Source organism: Camelus bactrianus, chromosome 17 (genome assembly GCF_048773025.1).
Source record: "Camelus bactrianus isolate YW-2024 breed Bactrian camel chromosome 17, ASM4877302v1, whole genome shotgun sequence".
NCBI classification, from domain to species: Eukaryota; Metazoa; Chordata; class Mammalia; order Artiodactyla; family Camelidae; genus Camelus; species Camelus bactrianus.
In genome coordinates this window covers 6,220,646-6,244,715 of record NC_133555.1, presented here as the reverse complement: position 1 = coordinate 6,244,715, position 24,070 = coordinate 6,220,646, and the positions used below count along the sequence as shown (strand labels likewise).

The 24,070-nt window shown below is 48.6% G+C and overlaps 1 protein-coding gene across 3 annotated transcripts; it reads left to right on the top strand.

The window, feature by feature from the left end:
• The first annotated feature begins 104 nt into the window (after window positions 1-104).
• On the top strand, window positions 105-24,057 carry TTLL3 (tubulin tyrosine ligase like 3). Of its 3 annotated transcripts, none has more exons than XM_045515305.2 (13): window positions 1,660-2,120; window positions 2,280-2,371; window positions 4,020-4,188; window positions 4,334-4,431; window positions 5,478-5,606; window positions 6,326-6,440; window positions 7,175-7,273; window positions 8,497-8,692; window positions 11,654-11,802; window positions 15,530-15,773; window positions 16,800-17,235; window positions 22,553-22,988; window positions 23,677-24,057. In XM_045515305.2, exons 1-13 carry the CDS (start codon window positions 1,757-1,759, stop codon window positions 23,919-23,921), a joined length of 2,772 nt encoding a protein of 923 aa, XP_045371261.2. In that variant the 5' UTR covers window positions 1,660-1,756; the 3' UTR covers window positions 23,922-24,057. The 3 variants fall into 3 exon arrangements, with proteins under 3 accessions (XP_045371259.2, XP_045371261.2, XP_010951320.3); XM_010953018.3 differs by having other exon boundaries at window positions 22,553-22,725; window positions 23,677-23,811; XM_045515303.2 differs by lacking the exons at window positions 1,660-2,120; window positions 23,677-24,057 and adding an exon at window positions 105-317 and having other exon boundaries at window positions 22,553-23,571.
• Window positions 24,058-24,070: the final 13 nt, after the last annotated feature.

Genomic DNA, 24,070 nt, shown 5'->3' with positions numbered 1-24,070 from the left:
CAGAAGGGTTGGCTTTTGAGCTAAGCCTTCAAAAAAGTTTCTTCCGTATGGCCAAAGGGGTCTCTTGCAACAGGACGAGGTAATGTTAAAGGGAGGAGGGGCTGAGGGTGGGGACAACTTGGACAACTATCATTCCCTTTATGACATTACCTCTGTGACCTCCCCCTCCTACCTTGCAGAATTAGGTGTGCCCTCCTCTGGGGCTCAGGGCTATGTCCTAGCTTTGCAGTGAATATTAAAGGTGCTCACAGTGAAGCTGGATGTCCAGAAGATTATGGCAGCTACTCATTCAACCCTCACAGGACAGCATTGCCTGGGTGAGCCAGCCAGAACTCTGATTTGTCACAGCTCCATCTCCCAGGGTTCAAAGTCCTTAAAACCGTATTTGCCTACCAATGAGAGCAGACTGGTTGGTTGCCAATCAGCCGGCTCTCTCCTGAGGGCATGCCTTTTGGGAAGCCCAGTTATTAGCCGAAAGGTCAGGAAGGGTGATCTCAAGTGGCTGGGGCTGGCTGGACAGTTAGGTGGAGGACCCACCTTCACTGTATGAGCATATCTTCTAGTGACTGAACAAAGATGGGTTCTTGGAATCTGGGTGGGCATTGCTGGAGTTTGCCTCTCAAACTGTCCGTTTGGTACTTGCATGACCAATAGGCAACTCTTGAGTGATAACATGGACTTGTATTTAATAATGTTTATGTGTAAGAGTGGGGCTTTGGTATATATATAAAAAAAAAAGAGTGGGGCTTTGGAGTCAGACCTGGGTTCCAACACTGCCTCTGCTGTGTGACTGAAGACAAACTCTTTAACATCTTGGAGCCTTGTTTTTGAGGGTAACACTTTGCTACTACCTCCAAAAAGGGTGCTTACAGTCCTGTCTTGAGGGCTGTTGCATAACTTCTGATTTTCCTGCAGTTGACTCAAATAATTATCCTTTTTTTTTTTTTCTATTTCCAAGTTAATAGTGGCTGTGGGGGACAGGGGTGCGTTCTGCACGTTATCATTATCTCCCATAATACTGCCCTGGTTTTCAAATCCACTCCCGAGGACCTTATCCTAGCCCCATCTACCAGGCCCTGCAGATCTTTCCCTCTTCAGGGCTGTTGCTGAGACTCCTGTCCCTGGAATGCTATCCCCCCCGGCCAACTCCTCACCACCTTTGCCTTCTGCAGGCTTCAGCTTAAATATGTCATCTCTTAAGAGAGGACATCTTATCTAAAGTATGCCCCTTCCCGATTTCAGTTCATTGCTTGTTCATTGACCATATCATACTTACAGCTGTTTTATTCCTTTGTTTGCTTTTTGTTTCCCCTCCACTGGGCTATAAGCTCCGTGAGGTCAGGGACCATCTCTAGCTTATTTTTCTGGTCCCCAGCACCTAGCCCACCACCTAGCGTGTGGTCCTCTGTGAATACTGTGGAATGACTGAAGCCCCGGCAAGCGCTCCGTAAGGAATCAGGACACTTAGTAACTTGCAGGCTAGTGCTCTGCGCTTCCACTTTCAGTGCCCTGTTCATCAAGGGTCTCGGGCAGCTGAGGCCCGGAGTTCTGCCCACTGGAAGGAGCCCCGGAACCCGCTACGTGTGGCCTGACTGTGCTGTAGAATGGTTTCCAAGGCGACAGCAGAGGGCGGGGCCTCAGAACGGAGGGCCCAGCTGGGGCCCCGCAGGGCCCTCCCGCGAGAGACGGCAGCGCACGGAGGGAAGGCGGGCTCTGGGGCCATGGGGTCGCGCGCGCGTGTGCGCATGCAGTGCGCATGCAGGGCCCCGCGCGGCGCTGCTCCTCAGCGCGGGGGGAACTGGGGGCCGCACACAGGGGCTCCACCGCCTGGTACCGCCAGGAGCGGGGCCCGGTGTGCAGCTGGCCGCGGAAGCCGCAGCCGCCCGAGCCCCGCACCAGTTCCCCCGGCCCATGGCCCTGGGCGCACCACCCCGAGTTCCGGCTTCCCGAGGGGGCTTGGGCAGGCGGCCAACGCCGGGCCGGCAGCCCTGCCTCGGCGCGCCCCCTAGGCTGCGCCCTCGAGTTGCTGAACCACGGCAACCACGCCCAGGGCGTCGCGGATTCCCGCTCCCCGGAGCCCTCGCCCACCCCGGCCCAGGAAGACGCCCCTTCGCAGGACGGTGAGGCCCCTTGCGGCCTGCCCCTCCTGGCCCGAGGCGGTGGCAGCCAGGATGAGAAGACTTGGGGCGGATGGAGTGGGGGTCGGGAGAGGAGCGGTAGAGGATGGACATCCAGATGAAGGGTGCTTACCCCAACCCCTCCTCTGCATCTTTCTGCAGGTTCCCTTGTCCTTTGGGGAGGATTCTCCAAGACGGTTCACCACATGGGCCGGCTCAGAAACGCCAGGATCCACGTGGAGAGAGCTGTGAAGGTTGGAGGGGGATGGGGAATGGGGGATGTAGAAAGGGCCCTGAGAGGCTTGGCCTGCTTCCATTCACTATTTTCTCCCATCCTTAAAAACCAAAAGCCTTGATCCCACACCCATTTTCAAATACCTCTCCATTTTTCAATACCCCATTCACAGCCAAACTTCTTGGCAGAATTGTATATTTCTTCACCTGGAATTCACTCCCCTGCTCCTATCACTGTGATTCCCTGCCCTTCCCCACTCCCATTGGGAACCACTCTAATCAAGGTCACTAGTGACCTCCAAGGAACCAAATCCACCAGTCAGTCCATTTTATGTCCTGATCTTGGTTAGGCACCTTGTGTCATTCTGCACTGCCGCCCCACATACCCTTCCCTCTTGACTGCACATTCCTAGTTTTCCTTTCTCCCTCCCTGGCAGCTACTTTTCAGTTGCCTCTGAAGACTTCTCAAACATTCCTGGTTCCCTGGATCCCTCTCCACACCTGTCTCCTTGGCTGTGAGTCCAGTCAGTGTGTGTGCCCCCTACAGGCCCTTTCCAGCCCAGCCTGTCCTCTAACTCAGAGCTCCATAGATCCAGCACCCACCCCCCCCTTTGCCATGTCTTCCCAGGGAACTTAAAAGCATTTCAAACCCATGTCCCAAACCAAACTCTTGATTTTCCTGCCCAGAGCTGTCCTCCTCACTACTCTCTGGTCTTCTCCATCTCCATCTCCCAGTCGCTCTAGCCATAAATCTGGTCGTTCTTTTCCCTCACTCACACATCTAATCCCATCAGCAAAACTAGTCTCTATTTCAAAAACAAATTTCAACTCTATCGACTGTAAGCACCCTCATTCTAGCTATTGTGATTCCTCCCCTGCACAAACCACGACAGCTCTCTGACTGGTCTCCCTGCTTCCATCCTTGTCCCCTCCATCCATTCTGTGTACAACAGCAAGACAGACTTATAGCCTCCAACCATGTGACTCGCTCCCTCCCTTCGCATTACTGCTTCCTGCTGCTATTAGTATAAATCCAAGTCTGTTCCAAGGTCTGCAGGGCTTTTCACAGTCTAGCCACTACCTCTCAGGTCTCACCTCATTTTCCACACTCCATTCACCCTGCTTTCCTTTCAGTTCCTTCCAACCTCTCTCCAGCCTCAGGACCTTTGCACATGTCTTCCCCTTCACCTGAACTGCCATTTGCCCAGCTCTGTACGTTCCTGGCTCCTTCTTAGCCTTCCTTGACTGTGTTTCTCTGGGTCTCCATTAAGTGTCCAGTTTCTCAAGCCAGCCAGCCTGGATTGAAACTCCTGCTTTTTCACTTAACCACTGTGTGGCCAAGCTACTCAATCTGTCTACACCTCTATTTCATAACCAGTTAAATAGAGATAATAGTATCTATTAAAAATACATACTATCATTAGTAATGTATATAAAGTAAGTGCTTAACGTGTAGTAGATACTCAATGAATATTAGCAAGTAAATACAATTATTGTCATTATTACTATGCATATGTCATTCTCTACTTGTTTACAGTCTGTCTCCCCTGCTGGAATATAAAAATTGCCTCAAGGCAGGGAGCGTAGCTCTCAGGTTCACCATTATACCCACTGTGTCCGGCACATAGGCTACGCTTGCTGAATGAGTGTCCTCCTCTCACCTTACAGCAGAAGAAGATCTTTATGATCCAAGGCCGCTACCCTGTGATCCGGTGCCTCTTGCGACGCAGGGGCTGGGTGGAGAAGAAGATGGTCCATCACTTGGGTACCACTCTGCCGCCACAGCTGAAGGACCTGGATAGCTCCGTCATGGGTGACAGTGACACCACTGAGGATGGTGAGCAATACCCTTAGGGACCTTTCCACCAGCTGCCCCTCCTGAGTCCCTTTCATTTGGTCCTCACTGTCCCAGAGTTGAGGCTTTGAGATGGGGCTATGGGGCAGGGACGGGGCCTTACCAGGCCTGGATTCTGCATCCACAGAGGATGAAGATGAGGATGAGGCATTCCAGCCACCACAGCTGCTCGACTTCGATGATTTATTGGAATTTGATGACCTACGTGGGACACATGATGTGATGGTGAGGACTCAGGAGGCTGGGCAGGGGTCTGCTCCGCTGCAGGGAGAGCACTAGAGTCCAGCTGGGTGACCTCAGACAAGTCCTTTCTTTCTCTGGGCCTCCTTTCTTTCCCCTTCTGTAGTGAAAACTGATTAGTTCTCTGCAGCCTAGACGGGCCAGCAGAGTGGTGAGGGACACAGACAAGGCTGGCCTGGGAGCAGAACTGTTTGCTGGATTGTATCTGGCATAACCTCCATGCCTGGTAATTCTCCCTCCCAAATAAAAACCCCATAGTTCATCTTCTCTGTCCTTGGCAAGTGAAGGCTGGAAGGAAGGACTTTCAAAGTCCTGAAAGGGGCTGATAATGATGGCATGTAGGATATGTGTGTTGAGGTGAGGACACTTGGCTTTGAATCTTGGTACTGCCTCTTACTAAGTTGAGCTGTACCAAACTGCCATTTTTGTATATCAGGAAAGGTTGAGGACTGGCAGTTTCATATGGCCCCACGTTGTGAGCCCTTGGACAAGTCACTTAGCCATGCTGTGCCTTAGTTCCCTCATCTGTGAAATGGGGATAACAGTCGCACCTACCTTGTAGGGTTTTGGTGAGGATTAAATGAGTCAGTATGGAAAGCTGAGAACAGGGCCGGGCACATGATGTTGTTTTGCTTGTCAATAATCCTACCTCCCAGAGTCGCAGGGAGGATGGAGAGAGGCAGAGCCCATGAGACAGCCTCTGTCACATGCTGTATGCCCAACAGCTTGGAGTCCTGCCACTAAGCAAGTCACTGATGGCCAAAAGTCAGAACAAGGTGTGGCATTCGGTTGTGGGGCTTAGTTACTGTCTAGGAGCGCCTGGCTAAAGTGCCTCCTGCTTGCTGCTCCCAGTGTGCTCTGGAGACAGAGATGTCTTTTCTAACCTTACGCAAAGACGGCGTGCGGGCTAGAGGGCACCTTAGAAGCATCCTCTCCTTCCATTCACCCACCTTGCTCAGCAGGATGGGTAGAAGCCTCCTCAGGCCTTGTGCTGCCCACACCAGCCTCCCTGTCTCCTGCCCTCTCCCTAGTCACGCATGGTTCGGAACGAGATCCCCTACTTCATCTGGACCACTCGGCGGGACGTGCTGGACTGTCGCTTCCTCTTCAAGGATCAAATGATAAACCACTATGCCCGGGCAGGCTCCTTTACCACAAAGGTGAGCTCCCAGGGAGGGGCTAGGGCATCTTTCAACCCCCTAGCCCTGGGGCTAAAACCCTGCTCCCTACTCTCCTTGTCAGTAAGAGTTCTCAGGAGATGGAGGTATCTAATTCAATGGGATTTGGAGTCAGGCAGGCCTGGGTTCAAATCTGACACCTGCAGCGTGTCTGGCACGTGTAGACATGATAACTAAGATAGATTCCAGGATCCAAACGGGATCCAAACACCAAGTCCCATGACCGTGAGTAGGAGGACCATTTTCTCCTGAGCAGAGGATATCTGGCTGATGGATCCGTTGTATCTTACCTGAGTTTGTTAACAGGTGACTTCACCTCTCTGAACCTCAATTTCCTCGTCTTTAAATGAGAATACCAGTAAGACCTATCTTCTAGGGTTATGACAGGAATGAAGGGCCTCATTTTGGGGACCTGCTAGTATATTATTGGTGTGGGCTGGGAAGGAGTCCTAGAGGAGGCAGGTATTTAAGACTTTGAAAGGGTGGAGAGGAAGGACGTGGGGTGTTCTTGGCTGAGGGAACCACACAGGCAACATGTGGACGTGGCCATGAGAGGGTGAAGCCCAGCGAGTGTGGCAGAGGCTCTGAGCACGTCCAAGCAGGGTCTCCTTGAGCTGCCTCGGCGTGTGCCCAGTGTGTGGAGTCCCTTGGAGGCCCTCTGGGCAGGTCCCACCCTGCCCGCTCAGCGGCTAACTCCATAGGTGGGTCTGTGTCTCAATCTCCGGAATCTGCCGTGGTTTGACGAGGCCGATGTGGACTCCTTCTTCCCGCGCTGCTACCGCCTGGGGGCTGAGGATGACAAAAAGGCCTTCATAGGTAAGGAGATGCCAGCCCCATGCCTGGACCGTCAAGCTGAAGGATGGAGGGCTAAAGCCCTGGCTGGTGTTGGAGAGCAGAGGGCCCCTCTCACCTACTCCAGCAGATTTCCTTCTCCGTCCCCAATCCTTATCTTTCCCTAGCGTACCTCCCCTAATGAGCCTCCTGCCTTGGTCAACACAGACCTCCGGAAGAGCTTACGTAGCTTATCTTATTTTCTAGAGCAGGACCTAAAAGTCAGTCACCTCGTTGAGTTTGGAATCCAGAGTAGGTTCCAGGCCTGTATCAGATTCCACTGCCTAGCTCAGCTTCCAAATCTAGAAATGGTTCTAGACTTTGGGACTTTCGAGCAGAATAGGCTCCAACTCCAGAACATGTTCTCAATTCAGGTCAGAATTTGGATCGGGATTAAATTAGTTTCCAAATCTGAAACAGATTTTGGGCCTAGGTCTGGTTCTCAGGCTCGAATAAGTATCAAAATGGATCAGGAACTGAAGAGAGAAATCAGACAACAGGTCCAGGCAAGATTCTGAGGGTAGAACATGAGCCAAATCGGGTCAGATTCTGGGTCTGGTTCTAGAGATGAAAGAGGGGCCAGGTTGCAATCTGGGTTCTAGAGTCAGAAACAGTAGTCAGGTTCCGGATCCAGAATGGGGCAGGTCATGATCAGGTTCCGGAACCAGAACAGGCCTGGAGCCTAGGGGCTGAGCAGGTATCCCCTGCCCTGGGAGCAGAGGACTTCTGGCTGACAGCTGCCCGCAACGTTCTCAAGCTGGTGGTAAATTCCCAAGGGAAGTCGTATTCTATCCAGGCGGACGAGGAAGAGGCCCCAGGTAAGCACTGTGGTCACCTCCACTCCCCCAGCCTTCTATCCTCCCACCCAGCCACATATCCATCTAGCTATTCATCCACATATCTGTCTTCGTATTTTTCACATCCGTCTGCGCATCCACCCCTCTTCCTACCAACCCACCTGTCCACCGTTTGTCCATCCATCTACCTGCCTGCTCACCCACCTACCCACTGATCTCACGTTCACCTACCCATCCATCCATCCATACATTCTTTCCCCTACATCCACCCCTCTGTGCATCTACTCATTCACCTGCCTAGTCTCAGGTCCGCACTCCCATCTATCTGTCCCCTCCACCTTCCTATCTACCCGTCTCCCCTTCCACAAACCCACCTGCCCATCCGCGTGCTCCTTTTCCATCCTGTGATCCTATCTGTCCTCTGGTCCGTTCACTCATCCCTTCTGTCCCAGCCACCCACCCGTGTGTCTTCCTATCCATTTATTAACTGACTCACTGTCTCATTCGGCCCTCATGTGGGCCTGGCATGTGGCTGAGCACTCTAGAGTGGACAGACTGCAAAGCCGTGGTCCATCCCTGCCTGTGGGGAGCTCAGGTCTATAAGGAGAGGAATCAGTGGAACCATGTAGTCTGACATGGTCTGAGGACCCCTGTGCCTGGTGCAGGGGGACACAGAGAGTCCCTCACTGCCCGGTGTTCCAACCAATTGCTTACCTTTCCCTCTCTGGACTCAGCTCCACCTCACAGCCTCCATCCTGTACCTGAGGGGCCCATCAGCCAGGGATTTGGGGAAGTGAGGGGCTGCTCTGCCAGGAGGAAGAAAATCCCTGGCTCTTCCAGAGGGAGCCCTCCCCACTGCTGTCTCCTGGGGGTGTCCGATGCCAAGGGTGACTGTTGTGTGAGGAGCAGGGGCACAAGGGCCTCAGGAGTGTCAGAGGTCCCAAGCACAGAGAGGCTGCAGGTGTGTGCTGAGATGCTTTCAGGACATTTAGGGTGGAGCCTCAAGTGAGTGACAGGTCCTGGGACAGTGGGGGCCAAAGGCAAGCACTGGGGTCACAGGTGAATTTAGAACAAGGCCTCAGGTGAGTGACAGGCCCCAGAGCAGTAGGGGATGCAGGTATGTGCTGGGCCTTGGGCGTATTTAAGATGAGATCTCAGGCCTTCGGGCAGTGGGGGCTGTGGCATGTGTCAGGCTACCTGCCTTGCATGTGGGATAGTGACAGCCTCCCTCCCTGTCTCTGCAGGAGACAAGCAGCCCAAGAAACAGGAGAAAAAGCCAGTGATGGTGTCCCCAGAGTTTGTGGATGAGGCTCTGTGTGCCTGCGAGGAGCACCTTAGCAACCTGGCCCACATGGACATCGACAAGGACCTGGAGGCTCCGCTGTGCCTCAGCCCTGAGGGCTGGTCCCTCTTCCTCCAGCGCTACTACCAAGTGGTCCAGTGAGTACCTCTACAGCCCGGGCCGTGGGGCCCGAGCAGGCGCCCCTAGCTTTCAGCGGGCCTCCGAGTACTGAGCTGATGCTCAGGGACAGACCCTCTCTGTCTAGTGCAGCCTCCTCTCCAAGCCTCCCCATTTTGTCCACCCTATTATTCTCCTGCTCAAGAACACTCAAGAGCTCCCACTGCCTTCGTAATAGGGTCCAGAGCACTCTGCCCAGATCTTGGCAGAGCATAGTCACGAAGATCATGGCCTGTGCTGTCAGGTAGACCCGAGTTCAAGTTCTGCCTTTGCAGCTTCCAAGCTCTGTGACTTTGGGAACATCACTCAGCTTTTTGAGCTTTGCTTTTCTCAGATGCAAATAGATTTCAAGATAGCGTCTGCCTCAAAGTGGGGGATTAGGCAGGATAATTTGTATGAGGTGCTCAGCACAGACTCCCCGTGTTCACTTATGAAATAAGCCTCTGAAGTCATTGAGGTTTTATCTTGGAGACCAGTGTTTCCCAAAGTGTATGACACAGGCTGCTAGTTCTACAGGCTGTAAATAGATTTTGTGAAATAGGCTTTTGTGGTCAGTCACCTTTGGAAAACATTGGGTTAAATAAAATTAATTAAAATAGGTTTCCTTGATGCAGATCTTTTCTGAACCCATCTGTAGTACAAACTTCCAAGAGGCGTAGAGTGTGCAGTATGTCCTGTACTTAGGGGACCACAGCCCCCCGCCCCAAGCATCCTGAGCAGTTGTGTGTTCAGAACACGCTTTGGGGAAAGGTTCTTGCGCAGAGGAGAGGTGGATTGAGATGAGCCTGGGGCTGCTGTGGGGAGATTCCATTCAGCAGAGCTTGCAGGAGAGACTCGAGTCAAGAGGGCTCTGAAGGCAGAACACTACTCGGCATTGGCTGAGCCTTTCCTGTGTGTCAGACATTGCTCCAGGCTCCAGAAATGAAGCCGAGCCCCTGCCCTCAGAGCACACAGCTCAAGCAGGGAAGCTTGCAGCAGGCTGCGGGGAGTGCTGAGGGCCTTGGCTGGTGTGGTATTAATAGAACAGAACAGACAGAGCTAAGGATGGATGATTTGTAGTGGAGATCAAAGAACTAATTAATGAACTTTGAACGAATGACTTACCAAGCAAACCCACGTCACTGACAAACAATCCATTTGTATCTTTTAAAAAAAAATTTGGGAGGGGGATTATTAGGTTTATTTATGTATTTTTTAAATGGCAGTACTTGGGATTGTAACCAGGACCCCGTGCATGCTCGGCATTCACTCTACCACTGAGCTATACCCTCCCCCTGCGTTTGTGTCTGTTTTAAATACTGGAAAATGAAAAGTAGGTGACCCTGTACTGTCCCCTTAGCAGCCGGAAAACAGAAAGACACCCTTCTTAAATGAATAATTATCAGGACTGAGTTAGAGCAGTAGGAGGAAAGAGTGTCAGTCCTTTGCATTTCTGGATGTGGGGCAAGTTGAGGGGTGGAGGGACCTCTCAGAAGTCAGGATTACATAAAATATTGCATCATATAGCATTGTATTGGTTAGTACTGATCGTTGGCGTCTATTAATTTATTCAGTATTTATGGCTGCTTCTCAACTTTTAAAAACAAACCCATGACTCACCAGCCAGGCTTTTTATCAAGGTTTACTTTCCACAGAAACACTGGGTGTTTTTTCTTTTGCTAAATATAAAATCATATTGTCATACTGAATATACTTTTTCAAATTGCACGTGTCCCTGCCACCACCCTGTGACAGTTCCCTGGGCCAAATCACACGTGGGCTGAGCAGATTCTTGAAGCCACGGCCACAGAAAAGTTTCCAGCAAACCTTCTGGAAAGAGAGGGGCCAGGACTTCTGTGTGAGTCGGAGGCTTTGCCGCACCCCCTCCTCCTGGCTGTCCCTGGGCTGGCGCTGCTGCCACCTTAGTAGAAGAGAGAGAAGTTCTCCATGGCTGGAGACACTCCAGAGGCTCTGATGTTAAAGAGACGTTCAGTGTCTAGTGGAGGCTTCCTTCCTATTCGGTCAGAAGAAAAGAAATGGGAGAGGTTGGCTGAGACAGCCTTCTGGGGTATTCTGTGACTTGGTTTAGTTCAGGACATTTTGTAGGGAACAGAGTCCCTCTTTGTCCACGAACCCTTGTCTGTCCAGCCCAGTTGCCGAGGCCAGCTCTTGCCAAAAGACTTGCTTAAGCAGCCATTCATTCGTTAATAACACACTTTTAGGGAGCGCCTGATAAGTGCCAGGTGTACGGTAACAGCTCCAAAAAATGCTCCTGCTCTTACAGAGCTTACCTTCCAGTAACAGGCAGTCAGCAAGTAAGTGTAGGTGATGGGAGGAGAGATAAATCAAGGATATGTATGATACAGATGTGCTCAAAAAGAATTAGGTGAGGAAGGGACCTACCCATTACACAGTGTTTGGTTCAGATTAGGAGGGGAATGAACCCCAAAGCACCTGTGGATGAAAGAATCAGGCGGGATGGAGTTTGCATCCTGGCTTAGCCATTTAACTCAATATGTGGCCTTGGGCAAGTGCCTTAACCTTCCAAGCTTCAGTTTATACTTCTCTAAAATGGGACCACTAACACCTCCCTGGAGGTGGATCAGTGATAATATATGTAACGCCGTCGGCACAGTGCCTGGCACATGGTGGCGGCTCATCATTGATGCTGGTATGATTAAATTCCGCCAAAGGCAGTTTTAATAGAAAGGAAGGTGGCACAAGGTGGCATGTTGGAGTGGAATTTCCCCATCCTCTCCCATTCCAGTGTCCTGGGCAAGGTCGAAATTGGGGGACAGCTCGAGGGTGGGGTTGGAGGTCTGGAAGAGACCTGTCTGGATCTCTAGGGGGAGGGCGTGACCAAAGCTGGTTGGACCATGGCCAGGGGGGCCTGTCTCCCCTTGCCTTGTCCACCAGGATGTCCTCAGGCCCAGCCCTGCCCAAGTCCCATCGTCTCCCCACAGTGAGGGGGCAGAACTCAGGCACCTCGACACTCAGGCCCAGCGCTGTGAGGACATCCTGCAGCAGCTGCGGACCGTGGTGCCCCAGATGGACATGGAAGGAGATCGCAACGTCTGGATCGTGAAGCCGGGAGCCAAGTCCCGCGGACGAGGTGGGGGTCAGCCCCTGCTTCCTGTACCAGCACCCTACGGCCTGCCTCCCCAGCTAGAGGCCAGGGAAGTTAATAGTGCAGGCTCTGTTGGAGCCAGACTGCCTAGGTTCGAATCCCAGCTCCGCTACTAATATGCTGTGTGACCCTGAGCAAGTTATATCACTTCTCGGAACCTCACATCCTTCGTCTGTGAGGGATGATGTTAATCCCCGCTATGAGGCGAGGATTAAATGACATACTGCATCTACAGCTCAGCACAGTGCCTGGCACAGTAACCGCCCCATGAGTGTTCACTGCTGGGATGATGATGCCAACTCCCCTTCTCGTGCCCTGAGGGTTGGGGTTAATACTGTAGGCAGGTCTGGTGGTACTCGCGTGCAGCTGGTTGTCATATAAGGCTTTCAGATTTGGCCAGTGCATCCTTGTGAGGTGTAGTACAGTGGTTAAGGGTATGAATGCTGGGAGCCTGACTTTCTGGGTTCAAACCCAAGCTCTGCCTCCTATATCCCTAAGACCTGGGCAGATTAGTTAACCTCTTCTGTGCTGCATTTTCGTCATTGGTAAAATGAAGCCAGTAATACCTACCCGAGAGGATGAAATGAGTCTCATATATGGAAAGTACCTAGATCCTGTGCTTTTACAGAGTAACTGGTATACAAGTGGTATTATTTTTATCTGTTATTCTGACTGCTCAGCATGAATGGAATTTGAACAGGGCAGCCGGCCTGCTGGGGTGGTGCATTAGCACAGCCTTTAGAAGATGGCTAAGAATTTCTAAGACATAGAAAACAGACTTTTGGCAGCTGATGACTCGAAACGCTGCCCTTGGGTGGATTTGTTCACATCCCAGTGAAGCTGTTGCAGCCCCACACACTGTGGGACATCCCTCTTGTGATGTCACTTCAAAACCAGCATCATCGTCTTTTCTTCTTCTACCTTGGAAATAGTTTTGTTGGTTTTCTTCCAAGTAGGAAAATACGTATTTGTTATTAAAAAAAAATCAGTCTAGAAAAGTAAAGAGAAGCAAGCAAAGGCACTGTTGATTTCACTGAGATAACTGCTGTTCACCATGTGGTGTGTTTCTTTCTACTTCCTTCTGTTCATCCTGGAGAGTGTATGTATGTTTTATTTTATTTTAAACAAGAACATACTATCTTGTAGCTTCCTTTTCTCATTTATTGTATCTTTCTATGTTAGTATTAACTTATTTCTTTTTTGCACCTTTCTTTTTTCTTTATTTTTTTTTGTTTGTTTGGTTTTTTGTTTTTTGTTTTTGTTGTTGGGAGGAGGTAATTAAGTTTATTTATTTTAATGGAGGTACTGGGGATCAGACCCAGGACCTTGTGCATGCTGAGCACACGCTGTACCGCAGAGCTGTCCCCTCCTCATCTTTTTTCTTTAATAGTAGATCTTGGAGATGACTCCATTTCAGTACATCTAGGTCAGCTCCCCCCTGTCCCGCACCCTCCCTCCCCAGTTTTTAGCTTATTGTTATGGATACCTTCGCACATACACAAAAGCAGAGAGAGGAATACAATGACTCTCCTTGTACATAGCCTCAGATTGTGTCAACATTTTCTCTCCATTTTTAGCAAAACATAATTGGAAGTGTTTATGCAATATATTTCATTGAAAATCAGGGTACACATTGTGAATATACAACTCAGTGAATTGTCACATGGTGAACACACTCTTGGAAACAGCACGCAGATCATGAAATAAAACATTACCTGTACCCTAGGTGGCCCCCTCCCATGCCACCTCCCAGTCTGTACCTCCCCACAAGGGGAACCCCTATTCTGACTGACTAATACTGTAGATTAGTGTTGCCTGTTTTTGAATTGTATGTAAAAGTACAGTATGTGCTCTCTTACCTCATTCTATTTTATAGCTGCGGAGTCTAATCTTATTTAGATGTATTCTAGTGGTCTTACCTGATCCTTTTCTCTTTTTTTCCCCCATCTTTCACTATGTTCTTTTTTTTTTTTCCTGATGTGCAGTTGATTTACAATGTTGTGTTAATTTCTGGTGTATAGCGTAGAGATTCAGTTATACATAGATATATATTCCTTTTCATTATAGGCTATTATAAGATATTGAATATAATTCCCTGTGCCATACAGTAGGAACTTGTTGTTTATCTGTTTCATATATAGTAGTTAGTGTCTGTACCTAATTCTTTTTTTGGAGGGGGGGAAGGTAATTAGGTTTATTTATTTATTTTTTAGAGGTGGTACTAGGGAACTGAACCCAGGACCTCGTGCATGCTAAGCATGCAGTCTACCACTTGAGCTATACCCTCCCTGCCTAATTCTTTTCTGCTGGATCTTTAGATGGCTGCCAGGTTTTTTCCTATTTATCTGATTATTGATTGATATATTGCTGTTATAGGCAACACTGTGATAAACATCCTGTGCAGGTATCTTAGTAGTCTTTCCACTTATTTTCTTAGGATGAATTCCTAAAAATTAAATTGCTGGGTCAAAGGTCATGAACAGTCTTAATCTTTGGCCATACAAGGCATCATGTTATTGGGATGATCAATAGTGATCAGTCTGGCCATTTGAGAAAGGATCTGGCTTGGGAAGCAGGCACGAGTTATTCTGTGCCTTTGGCAGGTGATCAGGCTGCTTTGGGGGCCAAACTGTAAAGGGTGAGATTGATTTGTGAGTGTGTGCATTTGTTTCCACTGTGATTCCTACTGTAGACCCTTGAACAACAGGGGTTTGAACTGCATGGTCCACTTATATGTGGATTACTTTCACTGAATACAAACTACCGTACTACATGATCTGTGATTAGCTGAATCCATGCTGGTAGAACCATGGATACGAAAGGCCGACTGTAAAGTTATAAGAGAATTTTTAACTGCTCAGAGGAGTAGTGCCCCTATTCCCTGCATTGTTCAAGTGTCAACTGGAGTTATCAGCATTAAAGTGATGCCTTATTAACATAAGATACTTACCTTCACTCATTACAAAACAGGTAAGATAAGATAGCATTCTACCTTGGAGAATGGCAAAAAGGAATCATCACCGGTGTTGGTGGGGTGTGGGCAAACATGCAATCTCATATACTCTTGCTGGGACTGCAAAATGGTAAAACATCTTTGGTAATGTAAAATGAAAAATACACATACCCTTTGATCCAGCAGATTTACCACTAGACGTGAATTCTACAAATAAGAATGATATGAGTTAACGTTTACTAAATGCTCACCGTGTGCCAAGCACTGTTCCAATTCCTTAGCATGTTCAAATGCATAGAATCCTATGAAAATGAGGCACACAGACTTTCGTAACCTGGGAGTGTGTCCATAAGACCTGGAAGCAGCACTTAGCTGCTTCTGTGGAAGGAGACGTTTTTTATTGTATGTGCTTTGTACTGCCTGCTTTTTGTTTCTGTTGTCTAATATTCCATTAATTATTGTGAAAAGCCTCATCAAAGTCATAGATGCACATGGTTTTTTAAGAAGCCCATTAGGGTTTGAATTTTTGCCTGTGCATTTATTTCTTTTCATCAAACAAAACTGGTTAATCAAAAAAAAAATTAATCCTTAGCAGATTCTCATCTTTCCCAAAGGGAACGAGGAGGAAGGCAGTCTTACCCACTTGGTCCCATCAGTTCTGTGGGGATGAGAGCTTGTGATGAGCTGTGTTCATAGTCACCTGACTCATCTCCCAGCCCAAGCCTGATCTGATCCCTTGACCCCCCGGTTCTCTCTTAGGCATCATGTGCATGGACCACCTGGAGGAGATGCTGAAGCTGGTGGATGGCAACCCCATGATGATGAAGGATGGCAAGTGGGTGGTGCAGAAGTACATTGAGCGGCCCCTGCTCATCTTTGGCACCAAGTTTGATCTGAGACAGTGGTTCCTGGTGACTGACTGGAACCCACTTACTGTGTGGTTCTACCGCGACAGCTACATCCGCTTCTCCACACAGCCCTTCTCCCTGAAGAACCTGGACAGGTGAGCCTCGGCACTATTCCCATGAGCTCCCAGTCTAGCTGGGGAGCTGGCAAGGGACAGCCATTCCCATGTAACACTCCAAACAGACTCTGCAGGCAGGCAGGCCAGCCATCCAGCCATCCTTCCATCCAGCAGACACCTGAGTACGTACCCTGTGCCAGTCACTGTTCTAGGCACTTGGGACACAGTGAACAAAACATGAGCCCAGCTCTCAAGAGTTCACATTCCAGCAGGGAGAAACAGACAGGCAATGAACATAATAAGTAAAGTCATGTAATAGGTTGAAGGTGATAATGTGTTATGGAAGAAACAGAGCTGGGTAAAGGGGTTCAGAGAAATGCAGGCGGACAGAGGCAAGCTGCAACATTCACTTGCGGGGTGAGAGAAAGCCTGTTGAGCCTCGTGTTCAAATTCCATCTCTGCAGCTTCCAAGCTCTGTAACTTTGGTCAAGTGAAAACCCACTTAAGCTTCAGTTTCCGCATCTGAAGAATGGAGGCAGTGATAGGAAACTAAGAACTGTCAGTTACTGAGTGCCTGGTGAGACAGGTGCTAAGCACTTCATGTATAGTATCTCAGTCGTTCATGAAAATCCAGTGAAGTGGGTACTGTTGGTACCCCCATTCTACAGATGTGAAAGGAGTACTCAGGTTAAATGACTTGTATCACATCTTACCAGTCGGTGATGAAGATAGGGCTTGAGCGCAGGTCTTGGTGACTATAACGCCCTTAGTCTTAGCCACCTTCTTATCTTCCAGGCACTGGGAGGGAAAACTGACACTGTCACAAAGCACTTAATACAGTGGCCCCAATAGTTAGTGCCCCCGGAGAGGTCCTGAGAGCAGACTGGTTGTGGCCCTAGAAGAATGTGATGGACCTTTGTCCTCCTTTTCCTCCCCAGTAGGGCCCCATCTCAAGTTGAATGGTCCAGGGTGTGCAGGGCTGCTTCTGGGGTTGGCTTGCCCTCCCCACATTTGGGTGGGAGGGCCCCAGGGGGCCAGCCCTCAGCTCTCTTCTCTCCGTCCCAGCTCCGTGCACCTGTGCAACAACTCCATCCAGAAGCACCTGGAGAATTCATGCCATCGGCACCCGCTGCTGCCTTCAGACAACATGTGGTCAAGCCAGAAGTTCCAGGCCCACCTACAGGAGATGGGGGCCCCGAACGCTTGGTCCACTGTCATCGTGCCTGGCATGAAGGCCGCGGTGATCCATGCCCTGCAGACCTCCCAGGACACCGTGCAGTGTCGGAAGGCCAGCTTCGAGCTCTACGGCGCTGACTTTGTGTTCGGGGAGGACTTCCAGCCCTGGCTGATCGAGATCAACGCCAGCCCCACCATGGCGCCCTCCACGGCTGTCACTGCCCAGCTGTGTGCTGGCGTGCAGGCCGACACCCTGCGCGTGGTCATCGACCGGCGGCTGGACCGCAATTGTGACACAGGAGGCTTCGAGCTCATCTACAAGCAGGTAAGGTGGCCAGGCCTGGGCAGGACCCAGGGAGGCTGCCCGCTCTCCCAGGCCGCCCCATAGTGAAGCTCAGGGCTCTGAGGTCACACAGAGTCCTCATCCTCTCACAGTGACTGGGTGCAGCCACTTCATCCCCTTGGGCCTCCATTTTCCCATCTGTAAGATGGGAATTCTGTTACCATCTTTCTCATGGGATTTGGGAGATGAAATGCGTTAACACTTGTGGATAATATTTCTAGAGAGGCCTGTAGCACAGTGTTAAAAGCATTGACTCTGAAACCTTCCTGGGTTCAAGTCTCTGCTCAACTTCCTAACCTCTAGGGGTTTCAGTTTCCTCATCTGTAGAGCAGGAATGAAAATGGTACTTACCTCAGAAGGTTGTGAAAATTAAAGGAGTTGATACAGGTAAAGCACTTTAGAAAGTGCCTGGCACACAGTTAAATGCTATACAGGTTTTAGCTATTGTTGGTACCTAATAAGATGTTAGATGTTTGACGGTGAATGCCATAGCTGTAAAGTGCCTCACATACAGCAAGTGTCAATTAGAGGAAGCTGCTATTATTATTATTATTACTATTATTTTACTCACCTTGTTCCAAAAAGAGATTGGAGTCCACTTATTAGAATAGAATAATATTTTTAAAAATCAGTCAGAAAACCGATTTCAGGGGTTTCCAAGCTCTGCAAATAATTCCTTGAGGCAGTTAAATTAAGTGTCCCAAGCCTCTGGTTAGGGTTCTGCTTCCATCAAAGTCTGACCACAGCAGAGAACGTGCTGACTGATTTCATGACACAAGTGTCCTGGTCTCTGTCACAGTTACTGATTGTATCTTAAATTGAGACTTTGGCATTTTGGCTTCAAACAATATAAAGGGGGAAATATAACAACAGGAAAATAAGATAAAGCCAAAGGAAAAGAGAACGTTCTAAGGTGGTGGTTCCCAAATGCTGGTTCACAGCCCAGAATCGCCTGGAAAGCTTTCCAAAGATACTGATGTCAGGAAGCCCCACCCTCCGAGATTGGCCAGAAATGACTGGTTTAGGGACTATGCATCTGCATTTTTCAAATGTGCTAGTTATTCCACAAATCTCTTATAGCTAACTCTTTTTTATTTTGTTTTGTGAACCATTTGTAATCAGGATTCACACTTAGCCTTGGTTGTTTTGTCTCTTTCATCTGTTTTTTTTAAAACATTTTTTTATTAAGTTATAGTCATTTTACAATGTTGTGTCAAATTCCAGTGTAGAGCACAATTTTTCAGTTATACATGAACATACATATATTCATTGTCATATTTTTTTCACTGTGAGCTACCACAAGATCTTGCATATATTTCCCTGTGCTATACAGTATAATCCTGTTTATCTATTCTACATTTTGAAATCCCAGTCTGTCCCTTCCCACCCCCCGCCCCCTTGGCAACCACAAGTTTGTATTCTATGTCTATGAGTCTGTTTCTGTTTTGTATTTATGTTCTTTTTCTTTTTCTTTCTTTTTTTTTTTTTTTTTAGATTCCACATATGAGCAATCTCATATGGTATTTTTCTTTTTCTTTCTGGCTTACTTCACTTAGAATGACGTTCTCCAGGGACATCCATGTTGCTGCAAATGGCTTTATGTTGTCGTTTTTTATGGTTGAATAGTATTCCATTGTATAAATATACCACATCTTCTTTATCCAGTCATCTGTTGATGGACATTTAGGTTGTTTCCATGTCTTGGCTGTTGTAAATAGTGCTGCTATGAACATTGGGGTGCAGGTGTCTTTTTGAAGTAGGGTTCCTTGTGGATGTATGCCCAGGAGCGGGATTCCTGGGTCATATGGTAAGTCTATTCCTAGTCTTTTGAGGAATCTCCATACTGTTTTCCACAGTGGCTGCACCAAACTGCATTCCCACCAGCCTTGTATGAGGGTTCCCTTTTCTCCATAGCCTCTCCAGCATTTGTCATTTGTGGACTTTTGAATGATGGCCATTCTGACTGGTGTGAGGTGATACCTCACTGTAGTTTTGTCATCTCTTTTTTAAGTAGACACTCCTACTCAGAAAGGAGAGGCAGGGTGGGAAGTACACAGGAATCATTGGTCCATAAAGTTGTGAAATCCAGCCTGGCACATAATCCTGCTTTTGCTCTTAGAACCCATTGTTAACTTCCTTGGAGTTCTCCATGCCTATTGCTTCCATTCGTTGGGATCTTACTTCAACCCAGAGTCATCCTCCCTCTTCCAGGAACATGTGGAATAGAAGTGATGAGAGTGGGCATCCTTGTCTTCTTCCAAATTTTAGTGGGAAGGCTTTCAGTTTTTCACCATTGAGTATTATGCTGGCTGTAAGTTTGTCATAAATAGCTTTTATTATATTGAGATATTCCCTCTGTACCCACTTTGGTGAGACTTTTTATCATAAATACATGTTGAATTTTGCCAAATGCTTTTTCTGCATCTATTGAGATGATCATGTGATTTTTGTCCTTTTTTTGTTGTTGATGTGGTGTATCATATTGATTGATTTGCATATGTTGAACCATCCTTGTGTCTCTGGGATGAATCCAACTAGATCATTGTGTATGATCTTTTTTATGTGTTGTTGGATTCTGTTTGCTGGTATTTTGTTGAGGATTTTTGCATCTACGTTCATCAGTGATATTGGCCTGTAATCCTCTTTCTTGGTAGTGTCTTTGTTTTTGGTTATCAGGGTGATGGTGGCTTCATAGAATGAGTCTGGGAGTACTCCCTCATTTTCAATCTTTTGGAAGAGTTTGAAAAGGATTGGTATGAATTCTTCTTTGTATGTTTGGTAGAATTCCCCAGTGAAGTCATCTGGTCCTGGACTTGTTTATAGGGAGGTTTTTGTTTTTATTGCTGATTCTATTTCATCTTTAGTGATTGGTCTGTTCAAGTGGTCTGTTTCTTCTTGATTTAGTCTTGGTGGACTGTATGTTTCCAAAAACTTGTCCATTTCTTCTAGATTGTCCAATCTGTTTCCATATAGTTATTCATAGTATTCTTACGATTTTTTTGTATTTCTGTAGTATTGGTTGTAATTTCTCCCTTTTCCTTTCTTATTTTCTTTGTTTGTGTCCTCTCTCTTTTCTTCTTGGTGAGCCTGGCCAGAGGTTTGTCGATTTTGTTTACTCTTTCAAAAAACCAGCTCTTGGTTTGATGAATTTTTTTCTGTTGTTTTTTTAATGTCTCTTTGATTTATTTCCTTCCTGATCTTTATTATTTCTTTCCTTCTGCTAACTTTGGGTTTTGTTTGCTCTTCTTTTTCTAACTCTTTTAGGTGGTAGATTAAGTTGTTTATTTGAGATTGCTTTTGTTTTTTGAGGAAAGTCTATCTCTATGAACTTCCCTCTTCGCACTGCTTTTGCTGCATCCCACAGCATTTGTGTGGTTGTGTTTTCATTGTCATTTGGTCATTTGTCTCATAGTATTTTTAAATTTCTTCTTTGATTTCATCACTGTCACATTGGCTTTTTAGTAGCATGTTGTTTAGTCTCCATGCTGTCGGTTTTTTCTCATTGTTTTTCTGTAGTTAATGTCCAGTTTCATAGCATTGTGGTCAGAAAAGATGCTTGAAATAATTTCTGTCCTCTTACATTTGTTGAGGCTTCTTTTGTGCCCAAGTACGCGATCTGTCCTAGAGAAGGTTTCACGTGCACTCAAGATTTCTTTGGCTAGTTGGGTTCTTATGTGGTTCTGTACATCCATGCCTATTTTAGGATTGCTTTTTCTATTTTTGTGAAAAATGCCATTGGAATTTTGATAGGGATTGCACTGACTCTATAGATTCCTTTGGGTGGTATGAACATTTTAATAATATTAATTCTTGCAGTCCAAGAGCACGAAATACCTTTCTGGTTTTTGTGTGTGTGTGTCTTCTTCAGTTTCTTCTATCAGTATCTCATAGTTTTCAGTGTACTTTTACCTCCTTGGTTTAATTTATTCCTAGGTATTTTATTCTTTTTGATGCTCTTTAGTCTCTTTTAACCTAGAATAGTCCTACAGCTCCCCCCTCCTCCCCCGCATTGGATCTTTTCAAGGGTCCAGGCTGGTTGTTTTATGGAACTGTCCCACATTCTGGATTTATCTGATTGTTTCCTCATGATAGTATTTAGCTTTTTCTTCTGTTACCTGAATGTCCTATAAACTAGAAGTTAGGTCGAACAGCTTGAGGTGGTTCAAATTGCACATTTTTTGGCAAGAACACTTGAAAGGTGATACTGGGTACCTCTTTCAGCATCACGAGGCACACACTGTTGGAGTGTCTCATGATTAGTGATGCTAAGTGTGATCATGGGGTTAAGGTGGTGGCTACCAGCTCTCTCCATTGTAAGCTGTGTCCTCCTCTTTGCCAGGATCAGTTTCTTTTTCAGGTGATTCCTTGGTGATGTGCAGATGACATGTTTTCCTGTCATCCTTTTTGCCTACTTGTTTTGATATTCAGTTTTGATTCTTGCCTGTTGGGGAGTTGCAAAATGGCAAATTTCTAATTCTGTCATTCCTTCTACATTTGTTAGCTGAGATTCTTCCATAATGATGAGCTTTTCCTCGTCAACTGACTTTTCGTGAGCTCTGATATCTGTCTTTTTCACAACCTCCAAGTGACTCTGATGTTTAGATAGATTCTAATCAGGATCCTTTGATGACACAGAAAATACTGCAAACTAGCTCCAGGTTAAAAAGAGGGTTCCTGACAAGACACAGGGAGCTCTTACAGCTTGGCTGAAAAGCTTGGCTTAATGGGAACTGAAAATGGAATAGGAGCTCCTTTCTTGGACATTTTTCTCTGCCTCCCTCTGCATACTTGCTACTTCATCCTCTCCACAGATTGCCTTCTTTAAGGCTCCTTGTTTCTGCTTCCCCATGTCTTGGGTTCACACGAGGATTTAGGCAGACTCCAGGCCTCTTATCCTTCTGGTTGTCATAACTCGTTCTGTCAACAGAGAACCTGGCTCATCTCAGGGGGCTGTCCATCGGCGGCCTGTGGAGGGGAGCACACACATTCCAGCAGCACCCAGGCAGTTTAGGAGGGCAGGGGTGGAGGGGTGCAGGTGGGTACGTGGCTAAGACTCCCCTACTCCTCTGGGTTACTCATCCCAGGGCTCTGTGACCCTCCAGGTACTGACTGGAACCAACCCTCCAAGGCCAGACCCCTTAGAGGACAGAGATGGGCTGAGACATGGGAAATGTCTCAGAAATGTCTCCTGACCAGATGCCCCAGATATTAATTCCATCTCTCTCTGCCCCAAGTCCTTCTGGACTCAGGATGCCAGCACATTGTCTGAGCCGGCCTTGTCTCCTCTTCTTCTCCACAGCCTGCCGTGGAGGTGCCCCAGTATGTGGGTATCCGGCTTCTGGTAGAGGGCTCCACCATCAAGAAGCCACTGGCGATGTGTCACCGGCGGATAGCGGTCCACCCCACCCTCCCTCACCTGCTGACCCAGAGAGGCTCTGGGGAAGGCAAGGACTCGGGGACCCTTCCGCACAGGTCAGCTTCTAGGAAAGTAGCTGGGGCCAGGAGCCTGGGGCACACTGAGAAGCCAGACTCCACTGCCACCACCTCGGCCCCTGGAAAGGGAAAGAAAGGCAAGGCAAAAAGTGCCACAGCCCTGGTCTGCCCCAGTCTCCAGAAGTGTGACCCCCATGGCATGAGGACGGGCCGCATTTTCACCTTGGCCTTTGCTGGTGGGGACAGGCATCCCCGCCCCTTGAACAGATTGCCATTGAGTCTGAAGAACCCCCAGGCCCTGGGTAAGACCACTCCCCCAAAACACCCCAGGGTCCCGAGGCAATTTCTTCCTGCTCTCCAGGCCTCTCCTGACCGCCTGGATTTGCCCCCACCCATAGCCCCACCACACAGCCACCGGTACCAAGTAAAAGCCACCACTTCCAAAGTATTTTTTAAAAATCCACTGTCAAGTGAGTATTGTCCCCTCCCAAGTAGTCACTGAGCAAGGCAGTTGTGCTGCCTTCTAGGACTCAGCCCCAGGCTGATGTCTCTCCAGAGCCCAGAGCTTTTCCTGCTGCAGTGCTCTGTCTCTGCCTCCATGCAAAGTCACCTCTGGGGGAGAGGAGCTCTGTTTGTACAGCATTTAGCAGTTCACACTGTGCCACTCCCTACCAGCTCCGTTAGCCCTCACAAGCTAGCGAAGTAGGTGCGATTATCCCCAGCCGAGGTATCAGGAAGTTTAAGGAAGTTGCCCGAGGTTGCACAGCTCAGAAGGGGCAGAGCTGGGATGCAGCCAGCACCAGGTCTGTTGAACTCCAAACCCTGTGTGCTTCCCACGGCTCTGGAGGAGGAACCGGGAGGGCTCCATGTGCCCGCACACGCCCCAGCCTTCGGCTCCCTCGGCCTCCCTACCCTCCGTGCACACCTTGAGGGGCAGCTGGCCAGCCTTGGGTCCTCCCCAGGCCCTCATGGCTCCTCTTGCTCCCACAGCCCCTAACCACTTTCCCAGCCTCCACACCAAGGCCCGGCTGCCTTCTCCCCGTGTGCTCCGACCCCAGGGGCGGGGCCTCGGACTGCAGCACAGCAAGCCGGTGGGCTCTAAGGCCCTGTCGACCACAGGCAAGGCCTTGATGACTCTACCTACTGCCAAGGTTTTGATTTCCCTCCCACCCAACCCTGAGCTCAAGCTGGCCTCCAACGTCCTGAAACCAAGAAAGGTGGGCCTTGAAATCTGACCCGCACCCTGGCGGGCAGTGCCGAGTACCGGGATCAGGGCTGGAGGGCACAGGTAGAGGGCAGCTCCCAGACTGGCCTGAGCCCCGAGGGAAGGGCTTGCATCCCTCAGAACCCTCTTCCTGGACAGAGTCCTGATCATCTCTCCCTC